Here is a 19,221-nt window from a genome sequence, read left to right as displayed (position 1 = left end):
AAAGCATTTGGAGACATCTGGAACTCGTGAAAAGTACTATATAAATGCAATTTTTCTTTTTTGGAAAGAGAATTGGATCAACACTGGAAGAGAAAAAATTTGCAGGGTTATGGGGAAAAAAAGCAGGGGAACTGTAGTGATTGGGATAGACTTTTCAAAGAGCCATCACAGACAGGAATGTTTGAATATCCATGTTCTGTGCTGTATCATACTATGGTCTGATAAAAGCTATTGCTGGAGTTATCCAGGATAGAATAGCTTCCTGGTGCCACCTGGCATCAAGATTCAGCTCGGAAAGCTGAATCTCAGCTCTGCATAATAACCAGGTAAATGAAGTGTTTCATAAAGTGATGGAAATAGCTTGACTATGAACCATTCAAAAAGCCTACTTCAAAAAAAAATTTCATCTGCCTTTAATAATAAAAGCAGAAAATGCGGGAAATACTCAGCAGGCCTGGCAGATCTTTACAGAGAGAAAAAGTGTTAATGTTTCAGGTCAATGACCTTTCATCAGAACTGGGAAAAGTTAAGAGCTGCAATGGGTTTTAAGCAAGCAAAAGGGAGAGTGTTTGGGAAAAAGAACAAAAGGGAAGGTCTGTGATGGGGTGGAAGGTCAGAGAGATTAAATGACAAAAGGGCTGATTGGTGAAATGTCAAAGTAAGTGATAATGGGGCAAGTAAAGAAATTAAAGATCTGTCCAGAGGAATAAGTGTGCACAGCAGAATCATGAACAGCTATCAACTGAATGCAAAACAGAGTAAAACAAGAGAGAAAGACCAACCTCAGCAGAGGAAAAAGGAACAAAATGGGAGCAGAGGTTACAAACTCAAATTGTTGAACTGCATGTCAGTGCTGAAGGCTATAAAATGCCTAACTGGAAGATAAGTGCTGTTCCTCAAGCTTACATTGAGCTTCACTGGAACAGTTCAGCAGGTTGAGGACAGAGGTCAGAGTAGGAATGGGGCAGAGAACCGAAGTTCAGGGTCACCCTTACAGATTGAACAGAAGTGTTCTGTAAAGTGTTTAACCAATCTGCATTTGGTCTCCTCAGTGCAGAGACCACAACCTTGTGTGCAATTTAGTTGTACTTCTTTCAATCAGTTACTGTGGTCACTGCTCAGGATGTAGTCTCTTCTACATTGGTGCTCTTCTTTGATTCGCTATAATAAAGTGATCAGACGACAACACCCAGTAGCTATTACATCTCCTTGGTTCCCAAGTTGTACTTTCCTATTCTTTCCTGGTTCAACCCTGTCTTATGAACAGCTGGTTCCTAAGCCCGCACTCACTCATGCAAACTCCATTCTTGCTGTTTTATCTCCTAACTTGACCCAACCCCGAAAAAGATAAATACAATCCTACACAAGTAAATATATTTTGAAAGAATTACATAAAGATAACTGCATTATATACCAAAGTAGGGGAAAAAATAAACTAAGTAGGTACATTTTAGGGGATAGCTTTTTGTCAAACATTGCTAATATTTCAAAATTTTGTTGAATATTTTCAGTCACAAACAAAGCAAATGGACATTTACTAGGATACGGAATTTTTAAAGAAAACATATTTTAACCCTCAACAGGCCATAAAAGTGTTGACTTACCTAGAATTGGTTTGATAAAACTCACCTTATATAGGGTACAGCATCATTCTGAACAAGATCCAGCAGCCACTGCAATTCTTCAGTGCTCCTGTCCACTGAGGGGAAAAGTTGGTTCAAAAATTAAATGAAGGACAAAACAAATCAAAATATTCACAATTAACGAAACTCAGACAAGGGTAAACATTTAACGTCTAATGTTTTAAAGGTCTGTGAAAGATTTCTGTAAACTGCCATGATTGCACTAAAACAAAACGGAAGTGTTAAGAAAACTTGCAGTCAACAGAAATTTACACTTATATAAAACTGCAACTCCTCATCATGTGTCAGCTTGTAATTCAGGCACTTGTCAACTTTCGTATTGCTACATGCTTTTCTGAACTCCAGACATATTTACCGGGAAGCAGTTTAAACTGTCACTAAATCACAGCTTCATGAAAGCAGCTTTTTTCAAAAAGATTATTTTACATTATTTGCTGAATATAGATTCTTGCGGTACTTGAGCTTATTGGCAACTTGCGGGATTTTAAATAGTGCAACAGTCAGTCACAGAGTCTCACAAACGTTGCTTTCGTTACTTTATAGAAATGCTTGTTACTGTTATTTTCTTAAAGGGCTTATCCAGTGCAAAGGACAAACAATTTTCCTACATAGAAGCCCTTCAAACTGAAGCAACGTCAACAAACTCTCATAGGATTCAGTCAATTTAATATGCCAGTGAGACACTCAAATGCTCTGTACCCATAGTTATTCCAACATAGCTAATGGGACCATCTGACTGGTTCCCACATCATGACATGGCTCCAAAAGGTAAGGGCGGCAGAAAACAGAAAGGTAAACAAAAAAAAAGACAACTTGCATTTATAGATTGAATATGGTCTATGTAGTAACAGATTACAAGGTGCTTCACAGGAGCATTAATCAAACAAAAATTGACATCATGCCGCACGGGAGATATTAGGGCAGATGTCCAAAAGCATCGTCAAAGAGCTAGGTTTAAAGGAGCATCTTAAAGGAGAGACATGGAAAGACTAAGGCAGAGAGCTCCAGAACTAAAGTCCTAACTGTTATCAATGGATGGTAACTAAAATTCAGGATGCACAGATGCCAAAAATAGTGCAGCACTGATATCTCAGAAGATTGTAGGGCTGGAGTAAGTTATAGAGATGGGGAGAAGCAAGACCACATAACATTTTGAAAGCAGAGGTGGGAATTTCAAAATCGAAGCATTGCTCAGCTGGGTGCCAATTTAAGTCAGTGAGCATGGGGTGATTGGCGAATGGGACATGGTGCAAGTTAAGATACAGGCAGAGTTTTAGAAGAACTTAAGTTTATAGAGGATGGAAGATGGGAATCTGACCAGGAATGGGTTAGAATAGTCAAGTCTAGAGGTGAAAAAGGGATGACTCTAAAGCATTACTCTGGTGCTGTTAGAGGTTCTGTTCAATACAGATCAAAATCAAAATATATACAACTATTCTGTCCTGACACCAGTCACTTTTGCTGGAACTACTTCATCACTCATTCCAGCTCAACAAGATCAATGTCTATTATTGTTTGCCACTCTCAGCATTCCCTTCACTCTAGCATTAAACTATCAATCTTGATATCCACAAGTCCAGTCTTATTAAACCAGAACAGCCCAGGCCTCAAGAGAAAAACCCCTCTCCCAACAACACTCCATCATCCCAGTCCATCTCTTCCCTTTTTACACAACATGCAAGGAGCTGTATTGTGGCTATTTAACAATGGTAGCAGTATGAGGAAGCCATTTTGTTAATCAGTTGCAAAACATTGTGGATAAGACCAGTTTAATTACTCTGTTCTCAGTAAATGATTTTTTGATGATTTCTTCACCCAGAGAGTGGTGAACCGGTGGAATTTGCTACCACAGAAAGTAGTTGAGGCCAAAACATTGTATGTTTTCAAGAAGGAGTTAGATATAGCTCTTGGGGCGAAAGGGATCAAAGGACATGGGGAGAAAGCGGGAGCAGGCTATTGAGTTGGATAATCAACCATGATCATAATGAATGGTGGAGCAGGCTCGAAGGGCCGAATGGCCTACTCCTGCTCTTATTTTCTATGTTTCTATGCAAAGGGCGATTTACAGAAGGATCATAGCAATTGTGCATTTCACACCTCACAAAGCACAAGTGCCGTGCCTGCAACTTGAAATAATCTCCTGGTCTGATTACTCGGCTTTACATCCATTAAAGATCTGAATTTGGTTGCTTGGAAATGTACTTAATCTAGGCCAAAATTCACATCAAGGTCTGAGAAAAACTTTCCTCCTAAAGCCCTGTCACTTATCAGGCTATGCAATAATATGTTTAATTAGGGTGCCTTAATAATTATTTGTAGACTGATTGTACCCTTATTACTTAATGTATTGCACTTACAGTAACTTGCGTTCTACTGTTTATGTATCATTCAAAATTTAAATAATCAGAATCTTAGTGCTAGTTTGTGACACTTGGCCTGATCAGATATTATTTTCTGACTTTTGAAGGGATAAGAGCAGCATCATGAGCAATGTTAATCCTGGGTACAATACCTCAATCACACCAAGTATTTCAGGTAATAGGAGGCTCTACCTAATTGTGAAAATTATTTATTTGCTATTAACACTAATGTTGGGAGAAAGCCTGAACACCAGTCATCCTAATTTTTACCCACCTCCTTATGGATCTGAAATAGAACCATGTTCAATATACATTGGGAGGACGTATGATTTTGATTGTATTTTCAGCAACAAATGAAATGTTCATTGAAAATATTAATGCAAAATAGATGAAATAGTTGAATGAAATTAGAATGAAATAAATGCAAAGAATTATATTAAATTATACAGAAAGATAAATAATTGTAGAAATTTATGCATAAAGAGTTGAAGTTAATATAACCTGTATGAAATGATACATTAAAAGGGAGACATGCACTATTTGCATCAAGTATGTAGATCACATGGGGCACTAATCACGTTGAGTTGGAGGATACACTGGATTGAGTACTCTAACAAGGAAAATGTTAACAGGAAAGGTTGCAATTATGGAAGAAGGGCATGTTATACAGAAGACTAATGCTTTGTAGATATCCTATACAAAAGTTCAGGTAGAATATATATTTTCATGCCATGTGTATAAAGTGTAATGTAATTTAAAATAGTACAAACGTAAAAAATTCTTAGAATTTTATTTGCATAATGTTAGTTTCTCTGTTGCTTGGAATGCAAGTTAAAGCTGAACATGATATTGGAAAGGTGGACACTGGGGAGTAAGAGTTGTGCGGAGCAATAAAACAAGAGGGGAGGAAAGAAGAGACAACAGCTGGGCTGCAGAGGTGTTGGTGGCATGGAGGGAGAAAGCTGTTAGTCGCAAATGAGTGGTAAAAGCCAAATGACAGGAAGTAGTGAAAGATTTGAGAAGGAAAGTTAAAGAGAATTTGGTGGTAACAAATGGTAAGCATAGAAGGTGGGAGTTGTTTTAAAAGGAAAAGAATTAGGATCCTGAAAAATATGTGTAATATGTGTGTGCATATCCTGTAATATATGCATGCGTGTATGTATGTATATGTGTGTGTGTATATACACACATACATACATATATACATACACACTCATACATATAAAAAAACTTGTGCAAGTTACAATCACAGGTGAATATTCCTCTTGTAATTAGCTGATAAAATCATGTGGGATAACTGAAAACAATTGGAAAAGTTTGTATTTTGTTAAATGTTTATAATATTTTGTGGAAGAGAAGGGAAGAGGGAGAACATGGCACAATATTAGAATTTGCATCAAGATCAAACCTTGCGTATAATCCACAACTGCTTCCAAAGCTGCAATGCGAACATCAACGAAGTGTCCATATTCTGCATACGATTTGAAAAGCGATGGATCACTAGGAATATGACCATTCTTCTGTAGCACCCGAATAGCTTTCAGACAGCTGGAAATTAAACAAGAGAAATTGCGCTTTTTTAAAAATGTGAAGCCTCTGTGGTCTTAGTAGTTCAACACTAAATGAAATGAAAAATAACTGTCATTGCATATCTGAAGCCAGGCAAGTTTGTTCTGTTCCCAATCATGTCAAAGTGAAACTTCCTGTCTTAGGGAAAGGGAAAGACTACAACAGTCTGCTTTACGCTGCTTTAAATAGGTCTTCTGTCAACTGAAGTGACATTGGTGATCATTAATCCATCCTCTCAGATGGTGATAAATGGTTAGCAAAGGCAAGAGATTTCTTTTTAGAATTATAATGACATGCAAGAATTAAGAGAGGTGGTGTTAAAAGTGAATTAAAAGTGGCAATGTAGGTCAATAGAAACCAACATCCCTTCCAATACATTATAGAAGTAGTTGACAGGCCAATCATTACCATCTTGTCCTTATGCACATTTTTTTTAAATGCCCTCAGCTCCACAATACATTTTGTCCGAGACTTACCTCTACTTGTTCAGGATAATCTTGTCATGACACAATTTCCCCTTTGCCAACTTCAGTTTGAGCATTAGCTTTGAAGCGGCAACAATAAGTGCATTTACATAACACTTTTATGCAGAAAATGTACCAAGATATAGGAGCTGGAGCAGACAATATGGCCCCTCAAGTCTGTGCCACCATTCAATTTGATCAAGACCGATGATGTTCAGCCTCAAAGCCACTTTCTTGCCTGTGTCCCATATCTGTCGATTCCTTGAGAGATCAAAAATCTATCCATCTCAGCCTTAAATATACTCAACAATGGAGCATCCACAATATTCTGGGCTAGGGAATTCCAAAGATTCACAACCCTTTTAGTGAAGAAATTTCTCAGAATTCAAAGTGAATTTTGGAAAATCATAACCAACGCATCCATTATCTCTGCAGCTACCTCTTTTAGAATCCTAGAACGCAGACCATGAGGCCCTGGGTATTTATTGGCTTTCAGCAGCTTAAGTTTCCTGAATATTTTTTCTCTGCTGGTAGCAATTAAAGTTCCTCACTCTTATTTGCCCATTGATCACCCTCTATTTCTGGTATGCAATTGATATGCAATCTACTCTGAGGCACACAAAATAGTTGCTCAATGTCTCTGCCATTTCCTCATTCCCCACGATAATTTATCCTAAGGGTCATCAATCTAGCTGCTCTCCTTTTTATATACTTGCAAAAGCTCTTGGAATCCATTTTTATATTCCTGGCTAATATATTCTCATTCTACTTTTCCCCCTTTCCTCAACTTTTTGAGCGCCCTTTGTTGGTATCTAAAACTCTCCCAATCCTCAGGTTGTTATTTTTCACGACATATCAGCTTCTTTTATTCTAATACCACCATTTTGTTTTTTTTAATGAAATTCAGTTTTTATGAATATTTTGAATCATTTCTTTAATTGTTTCCCACTCCCTATTTATCACCATGCCTTTTAGTCAAATTATCCTATCGACCTTAGCCAGCTCCTCCCTCATACCCTTTGAAAATGGTTTTGTTTAAGTTGAAGATTCCTGTTTTGGACTGGAGTATGTAGTTCTCAAACTTAGTATGGAATTCAATAGTAATATGATCACTTTTTCACAGTGGATCCTTTACTGAGATTACTAATCAACCCTGTCATTATACACAATACTAAAAATGGCTTTGTCCCTAGTTGGTTATACAATGTATTCTTTTAGAATTTAGAGCTTTTTGGAAAATCATAACCAGTGTATCCACTATCTTTGCAGCTACCTCTTTTTGAATCCTAGGGTGTAGACCATCAGGTCTTGGGGATTTGTAAGCCTTTAGACCATTAAGTTTCTCTAATACTTTCTCTCTGCTGATATTAGCTGCTGACTTCACTGTTACTTTATTGTACTTAGTGAGGAGAACAAAACAGGGAAAAAATTGGATAAGCAGTGAACACATATTAAGGCATGGTTTGGTTGAACTAGGGGATGTCAGCTTAATCAGAAAAGATGGGTTTTCAGAAACTTTATGGTATTAAAGGGAAAGCAACTGCAAAAATAGAAAGATGGATAGAAAATTGAGGTAAATAATGATTATTTCAAATTGTAAGGATTTGGTTAGCAACGTACGCCTTTGATTTGTGAAGACTTCTTTGATTCCTATTTATATAAATAACTTTGACATACATAAGATGAATGATACTTAAGTTTGTAGAGAACGAGTTCAAGGGCATGGTAAAGCAAAGAAATTGAAAGTACAAATATCTTAGCTGAGTGAACAGACAGGTGGCAGATGCAGATTAACGAGCAGCAATGTGAAGTAGTACATTTTGCTAAGAATAAAAAGGAATACTCTAAAAGAGTAACTTTCTTAACAGAGTGGAGTAATTAAAGATTAATGGGGAAGACACTAACATCCTCAAAAAGATGTGACTTCAGATAGAAAAGGCCATAATGGTAAAATCATTTTGGGTTTTATACATGAGGCATTGGATACAAATACTTCAAGAAGGTAAACAGTAAAAGATTATTTCCATAAATGGAAAGTTGTCAACAGAGTGGCATAAAGTCAAGCTCAAACAAAAACAGAAAATGCTGGAAAAACTCAGCAGGTCTGGCAGCATCTGTGGAGGGAAAAACAGTTAACGTTTTAAGTCCATATGACTCTTCTTCAGAGCTTTTATTATAAAGTCAAGCTCACTGGGTGAATGAAGGACAGACAGAAAAAAATATTTCAGTGAGCTGTTATCCTTCTTCATAAACAGCTATTGGGACAAACATTTTCTCAATTTAAAATAGTTAAGTATTTGACAAGGAATACAGATGGAAGAATGACAGTGAATTAGGATTACAGGAGATAGTTCCAGTTGAAGAGCTTTAATTAAATAGGCATGATGGGCTGAGTGACCTCTTTGCTACAAATTGTACAATTTTATTAATACTGTCATTAGGAACATGGAAATTAGTGGATATTTGGAATGACAACTGCTGTTGAAGTATGCTACAAGGCTGAAATAAGTGAAGTGAAGCTGGTAGTATGGGAATGTAGGTAGAGTGGCAAAAACATATGCAAAGAATCACCCTGTGTTTCAAAGTGAAAACGTCAAAACAAGGACACAGAGGGGTTGAAGAGAGGCAAGGTAATCAAGTGGAAAATGGCTCAGCATAGAATACAAGATGGCCTGGAAATGGGTCTCCCCACCTGCCTTTTTGTTCACAGTTGGCCTGTAATCCAGTGATAAAAAAAAAGCTTTCTCATCCGCAAAATAAAGCAGAAAAAAACACCGAATCAATCTCAATGCTGGAGTCAAATCATGGCATTTAGTTGAGTGCTATAAATTGATCAAACTGTTTTTTTTCTAAAATCAAATAATACTGAGCTTTAATTATTCCGAGATACTCATTTTCCTTTATTTACCCGAGTCCAGAATTTTTAATTAATGCTCCATTGCACGTATCTAAATTTGTAAAACATGGTTATCGAAATACAGTTGTCATAACATAAGTGTGCAAAAATTATTAAGGATTCTTCACTTAATCCCATCACATAGGAATAAAAAGTAGAAAATGAAAAAGGAATGAATATAATGAATAACAAGAGGGCAATCAGTAGAGCGCATACCTCCGCCACTCTGTGTTAACTCAATGTTATTATAATTACACAGGTCTTCCTTGAAGCTTTTCCCTATCTGATTGATGTTCTATAACTACAAAGCTGAAAATGATAAATCTTTTTATTATGCCTTCCATCTCACTGAGGAACAACATGCTCTGAAAACACCTTGCACATTTTGACAGCTGTGACAAATTTCACCGCAGTAGCTAAGACAATCCACAGCATTCTAAAACAATCAGCTTTCTAAATAAAACAACCAACAACATTTAAAAAGTCTCTCAATGTTAATGGATCCCTTAAAAAATTCCAAGATCCAGTTCCACAGCTTCACCAAAAAATAATCAGTTCTTCCTTGGGCCATACCCTGAGTACGAGGTTTTGTTGAAATTCATCCATTAGTTTTTGGAGATATATTGTTTACACACAAACAGGCTAAAACTGTGGCAAAAACATTAGTTCCCCCCACCTTCAGTGGTGGGGGTAATTAGAATCTTTACTTAATCACTACTGCTGAACCTTAAAATTTAGGAACAAGACTCCCAATCACTTGACATGCTGTTAATTTGGATTTGAACATATTCATCAAGTAGTACCTGACAGTTATTGTATTTCTGTAACTCGGTAGTAGTTTCTCCATATTTAGAAATCTGGTGATCTCTTCCAGAATTAGACGAACATCAGGATTGAGGTTGTCCAATGTTCGAACCTCATTATTGATGCTAATTGCAGGTGTCACTGAGTTTGCAAGTGCATCTATAAGTTCAGCACGATAATAGTTGTCTGAAAACTAAAAGCAAAACAAATTTTAAAAGCAATGATTAAAATAAACCAAGTGCAAAGACACAAGAGTCCCACAAAGGACTTGATTTTTCTGTTCAAGATCCAAGTGATTTGAAAGTTGAAAACATCTGGCCTTCAAAAGAATGCTTGGAGAATATTTGAGCTTTTCTTAACTTTAACTGAAAATACATTTCTCAGGAACATAATAGGTAATACAGATAAGATTTGAATTTTCTTTAAGCCATAATCTTAAGAGTCCTAAAATAAAGATTTAGAAATAAACAGGAGCACATGGTTATGCTACTGGATATAATTCAGAGACCTAATTTCAAATCCCATCATGGCAGGTCAGGAATTAAAGTCAGTTAATAAATCTGGAATAAAAAGCGTTAATGGTGACTAACTACCAAATGTCACAAAAACCCACTTGGTTCAGTGATGTCCTTTACTAAAGGAAATCTGGTGTCATTACCCAGTCTAACCTACATGCAACTCCCGACTCTCAGCAATGTGGCTGACTCTTAACTGCCTCTGAAATGACCTAAAAAGCCACTCAGTTGTATCTAACTGCGATGAAAAAGTCTAAAGGACAAAACTGGTCAGACCACTCGGAACATACCTAGGCACTGGACAAGACAAAGGCACACCCAGCTCAGTTGGCCCAGTAGAGTCCTCCTCATTAACATCTGGAGATTTGTACCAAAATTTAGAGATCTATCCCACAGACCAGTCAAGCAATAGCAAACAAAAATGCACATTGGTTGAAAAGTATGTTCCTGTGTCCCACACTCCACCATCACCATTCCTGGGTTTGTCCTGCCCCACCAGGGGTACAGACTCAGAGGTGATGGCACAGTGTTACCCAGTCAGAAAGAAGCCGCCCCAGGAGTCCTCAATATCAACTCCCAATCCCATGATGTTTCATGGAATCAGTCAAACATGGGCCAATTACCATCTAGCACCCTTTTTCAGCTGATGAATCAATACTCCTCTATGCTGAACGTCATTTGAAATAAGCCTCAAGGGTTGCAAGGGCACAAAATGCACTCTGGATGGGGGATCTTCAATGTCCATCACCAAGAACGGCTCAGTAGCACCACTACTAACTGAGCTGGCCTAGTCTTTAAGGACACAACTGCCAGGCTATGTCTGCAGCAGATCCTGAGCGATCCAACACAAGAGATAACCTTATTTGACCTCACCCTCACCTGTGCAGATACACCTATCCATGATAGTATCGGTAGGAACGACCACTGCACAGTCCTTGTGGAGATGAAGACTTGTCTTCACATCAAGGATACCGTCCTTCATGTTGTGTGGCACTACAACAGTGCTAAATGGGACAAATACAAAACAGACCTAGAATCTCAAAACTGGGCATCAGCAGAATTATATTCCACCACAATCTGTAACATTGTTCCTCGCTGTATCCTTACTATCAAGCTGGAGGATCAGCCCTGTCTTAACGAAAAGTGTAAGAGAGCATGCCAGGAGCAGCAGCAGGCAGACATAAAAGAGGTAGTAGCAAGCTCATGAAGCTACAACATAGGATTACATGCATGCTGAACAGCGGCGGCGGCAGCAGCATGCTATAGATGGAGCTAAGCAATCCCATAACTGACACAACAGATACAAGTTCTGCAGTCCTACCACATCCAATTATGAACAGTGGTGGACAAATAAACAACAAACAAGAGGAAGCGGCATCAAACGTTCCTATTCTTAGTGGCAGCAGGGCTCTGTACTTCAGTGCAAAAGACACAGTTGAAGTATTTAAAACCATCTTGGCAAAATGCCAAGTAGGTGATACATCAGCCTCTTCCTGAGATCCTCAGCATCACAGTTGCCAGTCTTCAGCTAATTTGACTCACTCCACACGTTGAAGCAAATTGGCTCAACATACTGCATACAACCAATTCTACGGGTCCCAACAATATCCCAGATGCAGTGCTGAAGATGCACTTTCAAATTATAAAGCCTCTAGCCAAGCTGCTCCAATACAGCTGCAACGCTAGCATCCACCTGGCAATCTGGACAATTGCCCCAATATGTCTAGTCCTCAACAAGCAGAAGAAGCCCCAGCCAGTCAATTACACACTCCATCAATTGATTCTCAGTCAAAATTATGGAAGATATCATTAACAGTGCTCATTGATACCCAGTTTGGTTTCAGCCAGGATCACTCAGCTCCACACCTCATTACAACTTTAGACCAAACATAGTCAAAAGGTTGGAATTCCATAGTTGAGATGAGTGTGATTGTCTTTGACATCAAGGCAGCATTTGACCTACTGTGGCATCAAGCAGCCTTGGCAAAATTGAAGTCAATGGGAATCAGGGAGAAAATGCTCTACTCAGTGGAGTCACATATAGCACAAAAGTAAAATAATTGTGGTTCTGCGAAGCCAACATCTCAGCCCCAGGGTATCACTGTTGGAGTTTTTCAGGCAGTGCCCTAGGCTCAACTATCTTCAACTTCATCAATGATAGTCCCTCCATCAAAAACTCAGAAATGGGGATGTTCATTGAATGCGGTGTTTGGCTTCATTCAGAACCTTGCAAATAATGAACCAGTCCTTGCCCACATGCAGTAAGGCCTAGACGACATTCAGACTTGGGTTGTTGTGGCAAGTAACTTGTGCATGACGAGTACCAGGCAATGACCCACTCCAAATGAAAATCTAGCCACTCCCTTTGACATTAAACAATATTAGCATCGCTGCAATTTGTGTATCATCCTGGAGGTCAACATTGACCATAAATTTAACTGGACCAGCCATATAAATATTGTGACTACAAGAGCAGGTCAGAAGCTGGGTATTCTGCAGCAAGTAACTTAACTCCGGACTCCCCAAAGCTTGTCCACCATCAAAAGGCATAATTCAGGAGCATAATAGATTACTCTCCACTTCCCTGGATGGGTGCAGCTCTAACAACAATCAAGAAGCTCGACACATCCAAGATAAAGCAACCCAGTTGATTGGCGTCCCATCTACTATGTTAAACATTTATCACTTCCATCAGTGGTGCACCATGGCTGCATTACGTACCATCTACAAGATGCACTGCAGCTACTCAACAGGACTTCAATAGCACCATTCAAACCCTGCTGCCTAGAAGGGCAAGGGCAGCAAGCACATTGGAACACCACCTGCAAGTTTCCCCGAGTTGCAGACCACCCCAACTTACAGCTATAACGCTATTCCTTCACTGTCACTGGGTCAAGTTCTAGAAATCCCTACCTAACACCGAACTAACCCACAAGGACTGCAGTGGTTTAAGGAGGCCGCCACTTTCTCAAGAGCAATTAGGATTGGGTATCAAATGCTGGCCTTGCTGGAGATACCCATTTTCCATGAATAAAAGAAGAAAGCTTGGAAGGTGCATACCTTATTCTTTCTGTTGTCATTATATTTAATGAGGTCCAAAATAAAGGCCAATACTTCCTTGGGACACTGGTTATGGATATCCCGTAGCAATGCCATAGCAACAGGCATAGTCTGAAATAGGTAAAATGCACTTGTTAACTTAAATAAATTTATATTTTTCTAAAATGTGACAAATTACTAGCTTTCAGAAACAATTTGCTTCTAAAATAACGAATTATAATTCACTGTGCAATTTCAATTTTTTAAGTATAGACAATAATCAATGTACTTAGAAAAATGAAATTAACATTGAAAATACAAAAAGTGCCATAATGAGCTTTACCCATTAACAATTTTCATATCAATTAGCAATCTGAAGGTGGGTATTCTTCAAAGAAAAGTGAATTTATATTGCATTTTTCACACCCTCAGTTCCACAGTCAATTAATTACTTTTGAAGTGTAGTCACTCTTTGTAGGTAAATATGCAGCCAAATTGCACTTAAGAATTCCCCCCCAAATCATGGCTATTTGTTTTGGCGGTGTCGCCTGAAGGATTAATGGTGATCAAAATACAGAGAAACTTGACTACCCTTCTTCAGTTAGTGTCTTGGGGTCTTTATCCCACCGGAACAGGAAAATGGTGCCTTGATTTATCATATCATCCATAAGCTAGCTTCCGACAATGCAGCACATCCTCGGTATGGCACTTCAAGTTTCAACCTTGATTAAGTGCTCAGATTCTGCAATGGCGCTTGAATGCCTAACCTAAGCATGTTGCCATTGTACCAGCTGACACTTTTGCTTAGGTCAGCATTTCACACACAGGAGGAGGAGGAAACAACACAGAAAAATATACAGAAGAACCTCATTATGCGATTCCACTGCTTTTAGAGCTAATTATTTAGCAAATTTTGCTATGAATAGGAGAGGACTGTCTTTGCCACAGAATTATATAAGGTGGACAAAGGAGAAAAATATTTTGAACCTTTTGTTTTTTAAAAGAAGTAGTGTTCGAGTTTTTCCACATTACAAAGAAAAACAATTCTGGCTGTTCTCCCAGGACAGTACTGAGTTCTTATTCAAAATGAAACAAGACTGTAATACCACAGTAAAAGTTACTATAACTGATAGTCCAAATCAGAATTTGGCAGACAAAGAAAGATGAAACGTTCACAATGATTCCACCATGGAATGTTAGCAATGTTTTATTTAATGAGAACTGTCCCCTCTTATACTTCACTAACTGAACACAGGTGTCTTAATTTCCTCTAAAATAGTGGCAATATTAGGAAAAATGTTACCTTCTGGAGAAAATAGCTTTGAAAGTTCATGAAATTGTTGGTCTTAACAATATTTGAGCAACTCTTACAGCAGAACATTCGTGTAAAGAGTGATTTCATGGCTGGAGGACCTGTCCAAGTGTTCACCATGGCATTTGCAATCTGAAGGAAGAATTCCAAACACAATATACTGTTATGAGATATAAATGACCTGATGAGAACTCTATCATCCCACTGGCTGAAAACCAGGTTGATTGACTGAATAATGGATGTCTGTATGGTTGAATTATTTCTCTGTTGAAGGCAGCCAATGCTTTGATTTACACTTCTTTGGCATACTAGCCCAGCAGACTTGTGAAATTAATCTGATAGCTCTAGATCTGCAAAGGTATTGAAGGCAAGAACCAGAGATGGTGATCAACCACACTTGGCGATTTATCAGATCAAACTGTGGTCTGTACAATGAACTCTGTTGAGCACCTATACCTTGAAATAGTGCAGTACCAGATTTAGCTTGATATCTGAATCAGGTGATTTGCCAAATACAATAACAGGGTTAGGTGGTGGATTGTGGGGAGGGACTCAGTTCTCTTCCAGTAAAAATTCTCACAAGATGGGCATTTTGTGCTAACAGGATCAGTAAAGTATTGAAATCAAAAAAGAACTTCACAGAGCAACAGTAACTTGCATTTACATAGCACCTTAATGCAGTAAAACATCCAAAGGCACTTTACAGGAATGTTATCAAACAAATTTGACACCAAGCCAGATAAGGAGGCACTGGGCAGATGACAAAAAGCTTGCTCAAGAGGTTGGTTTTAAGCAGCATCCTAAAGGAAGAGAGAGGAGAGGTGGAGAAGTGTAGGGAGGAAATTCCAGAGCTTAGGGCCTTGGCATAAGGCACAGCCATCAATTGCGAAGCAATTAAAATCAGATTGTTCAAGAAGCCAGAAACGGACGAGCACAGTTATCTCACAGGGTTGTTAGATTGGAGGGAGATTATTGAGATAGAGAAGGGCAAGGGCCTGCAGGATTTGAAAATAAGGATTAGAATTTTAAAATCGAGGCATTGCTTAACTTGGAGCCAAAGTGGGTCAGTAAGCGCTCGGGTGATGCATGAGCAGGTCTTGGCGTGAGTTAAGACACGGGAAGCAGAGTTTTGGCTGAGGGAGATAGAACTTTGGAGACAAGCCAGGAGTGCATTGGAATAACTCAAGTATTGAGGTAACTAAGGCCTATATGAGGGTTTAAACAGACATGAGTTGAGATAGGGGAAGAGATGGCTGCTGTAACAGAGATGGTCTAAGGATGACATAGATATGTGGTCAGAAGCTCATCTCAGGTTCAATGTTGACACCAAGGTTAAAAACAGTCTGGTTCAATCTTAGACAGTTGCCAAGAAGAGGGATGGAGCTGGTGGCCAGGGAAGGAAGTTTGTGTCAGTTATCAAAGACAACAGCTTCAGTCTTCCCAATACTTGGTTGCCAAAAATTTCTGCTCATCTTGTACTGGATGTTGGACAAGCAGTAACAAAGTACAGAAAGTGCAGTAGTCGAAAGAAATTGTGGTGAAGTAGGGTTGGCCATTACCAGCATACATCTGCAAACTGACACTGTTTTTGGTTGATGTCACTGAGGGGCAGCAGTAGGTCAGAAATAAGAAGGGGCCAAGGATAGATCTTTGAAGGTCTCGAGATGTAATAGTGCAGGAATGGGAATAGAAGCCATTGCACGGTCAAGGGGCTAAAAAAACACTTGACTGTGAAACAACCAAACGAATGAGAATTTCAACTTCTTTATGTCAGAGCAGCAGAAACTTGTGCTGCCAATGATGGTAAACAAAATTATTTAAACATGCAGCCCAAAATCACATTTTAATACAGGAAGAGAAGGTCAGGCAGATGATTGTAATACTTGAATCTTTTAAAAAAGATGCATGGGAACATATTATTTATTTAGTCAATGCAAATCCCCGAGGCTAAACATAGCCTCCTCATTTGCCGAGTTTAAAGTGATTAGTCCACCACTTAGTTTGTAGAGTGGACACTCTTCAGTAATATGCAGCATTGTTTGTGGCTTTCCACAAGTGCATAAGAGGTTTGTACTGAGGCCCCAGCAGTGGAGGCTGGCTGCACAGGGGCCCTGGTATGTCCTAAACTTATTTAGCAAGAACCATTGTCACCATGGCAGTTCAGAGCCTGTCATTTGACAGGTGGGATTTGTCACAAGGAACTTGTTAGTGATTTCCCATGTTTCCCATTCCTTGATTCAAAGGATGTCTGCTTTGCTCAGGAAGTGTGCTCCATAAGGGGTGTCGGGATAGAAGGTGGGCAAGTAGCTGGGTTGAACAGGTCATCAGGGAAGTGGCAAATGAGGTGCAGCATGGATGGTTTCAACCAGTTTGTGGGTTTGCGTCAGCTGGCAGATGTGTGACAGTGATGTTTACAAGGACAGGACGCCAGGGAAGAGTGTTCAGCAGAGTTCCAGTTATGATGCACATTGTTGCATTCAACTGAATCTCAACAAAAGTTGGTGGGGGGGGTGGGGGTATGTGTGTGTGTATGCACGTGCAGGCGATGATCTTTGCCAGGCAAGTGGAAGGTACTCTGCTGCAGAGTATGTGCTGAGGTCGGGAGTGTTGGCCAGGAACACCCCACATATATCGAGCAAGTTTGCTTAGTAAGTCGTTTCTGGTTTATAGTAACACTGACCTCCCCCAGGAGTATGACTTTTCCTGTCATCTGTAGATGATATAAATATTCTATTTTCTTGTGAAAAGGAGAATTTGATTTGACAAGTAAATCCAAAAAAATTAGGCAATGAATTTTCAACACCAAGTTAATCAAATTAGAAGCCATAGAATTCAACAATATTATTACCAGAAATAATCATAGTATTAAACCTGTGTGTTCTACTACAGAAATCCTCATGTGAAAGAAAGAAAGAGAGCTTGGTAACATTTATAATGCCTTTGACAGCTTCAAGACATATCTAAGGCTTTATAGGCAATGTAGAACTCTTGAAGCATTGTCTACTTCCAAAGGACCCCCCTCTCCCAGCAAGCCTTTCAATAAATCATACTGTTTAATCAGTTACAGAATTTCATCACTGCTCACCTTTGCTAGGCGGAAGCAGGCATGCATTCTAACTTTGTAAAAGCACTGTTCTTGTTCCAAGATATCTGTTAGTGCTAGCCGAGATGCTGGAGTAGGAAACTTCTCTAAAGCGTGAATTGATTCTTCCTGTGCAACCACATCCCTCTCAAAACGGAGCTGGTACTGCCACATGAAATCAGCCTGCTCAAATTCCACCTTTCTCAAAACAGACATGTCTGGATCTATCCTTATCCACAGTAAAGGAGAATCTGCACTGTAAAAACATATTAAATATTTATTTTAATAGAATTTACTCAGGCATAAAAATTGAAGTATTGTTTGTTAAACGATTTCCCCAAATAACAAAAGATAGTAACTTCACTGGTAAAAATCACTTCAGTGAAATGAAAAAGACGTACTCCATTGCAGAAAGATCCATGTCCACTTCTTCGCCATTCAACAGCGGAATCTTCTTTTTCTTATTCCTGAATAGGGAGAATAATGACTTCCACTTAAAACAATGAACAGGTCAATGTTAAGTCATCTTATATTTTCTACTTTATTAACATTTTCCTTTCAAACATCTCCTATGTATCTATATTCAAATATAATGACTGTTAGTTACCAAGATCTATCAATATTATTCGAAAATCTAATTAGGATTGCAGTTGTAACTATGTGGACCTCTTGATGGCAATTAATTGTTATGCAAAATAACTGAGGATTGCAGAATCATGTGTTCATCCAGATAAAATAACTTGAGATCATATTTTTTGATTGTATTGGACATTGCACAAAAGAAAAATACAAGGACATTGTCCTACTAGGCACTTGACTGTACACAGGGCTTATTTTAGCTTAGGGCTGAAACTGCAACTCTCCCTCCAAAAGGATGTGGATTCTGGACCATTGACCTTTCAAATTGATAAATTGTTAGCTAAGGGATGTGGCCCCAGAGTGTGTAAATGGAGTTGAGGAACAGATCAACCATAACCAGAATTGTACAGCAGACTGGAGGCGCTAAATTGCTCATTATCATGCAACATCTGCAGAAAATGAAAATATCTATGTGTTGAATTCTTGTGAAGAATTTACAAGCAAGACACGAAATCTTGAAACCAAGCACTATTAATGAAAGAATTGAGAATGAGTTGATCCCAACAACGTAGGTCTTCACCAACCAAAACAAAAAATAATGATGACTTCATTACGTTGCAACTGCAACAAAAACATTCAAATGTTTAGTCTTAGTTTTACAAGCTTTAAAAACTATTAACATGCATGTCTGGAATAAAATAATAATGTTTCATCTTCCATCTATGTGCTGACAAGAGGAAAGAAAATAAGGCACTTTTTACACATTTACAGGACGTAGGCATTGCTGGCTATGCCAACATTTATTACTCATCCCTAATTTCCCTTGAGAAGGAGATGGTGAGCTGCTTTCTTGAACCGCTGCAGTCCGTGTTGTAGGTACGCCCACAGTGCTGTTAGGGAAGGAGTTCCAGGATTTTGACCCAGCAACAGTAAAGGATTGGTGATATATTTCCAAGTC

General features: G+C 38.7%; 1 protein-coding gene across 6 annotated transcripts in view; it reads right to left on the bottom strand.

Moving 5' to 3' along the window:
* taf2 (TAF2 RNA polymerase II, TATA box binding protein (TBP)-associated factor) overlaps window positions 1-19,221 on the bottom strand; it is a 122,541-nt gene that overhangs the window by 38,727 nt on the left and 64,593 nt on the right. For all 6 annotated transcript variants that reach the window (XM_041189522.1, XM_041189523.1, XM_041189526.1 and 3 more), the window contains 7 exons: window positions 18,086-18,151; window positions 17,688-17,940; window positions 14,594-14,734; window positions 13,312-13,422; window positions 9,736-9,929; window positions 5,412-5,551; window positions 1,630-1,699 (listed from right to left, as the gene is read on the bottom strand). In XM_041189522.1, the coding sequence (XP_041045456.1) occupies window positions 1,630-1,699; window positions 5,412-5,551; window positions 9,736-9,929; window positions 13,312-13,422; window positions 14,594-14,734; window positions 17,688-17,940; window positions 18,086-18,151 (975 nt within the window). The remainder of the gene's footprint in view (window positions 1-1,629; window positions 1,700-5,411; window positions 5,552-9,735; window positions 9,930-13,311; window positions 13,423-14,593; window positions 14,735-17,687; window positions 17,941-18,085; window positions 18,152-19,221) is intronic.

Source organism: Carcharodon carcharias, chromosome 6 (genome assembly GCF_017639515.1).
Source record: "Carcharodon carcharias isolate sCarCar2 chromosome 6, sCarCar2.pri, whole genome shotgun sequence".
NCBI lineage: Eukaryota > Metazoa > Chordata > Chondrichthyes > Lamniformes > Lamnidae > Carcharodon > Carcharodon carcharias.
This window is presented reverse-complemented; position numbering and strand designations above follow the sequence as displayed.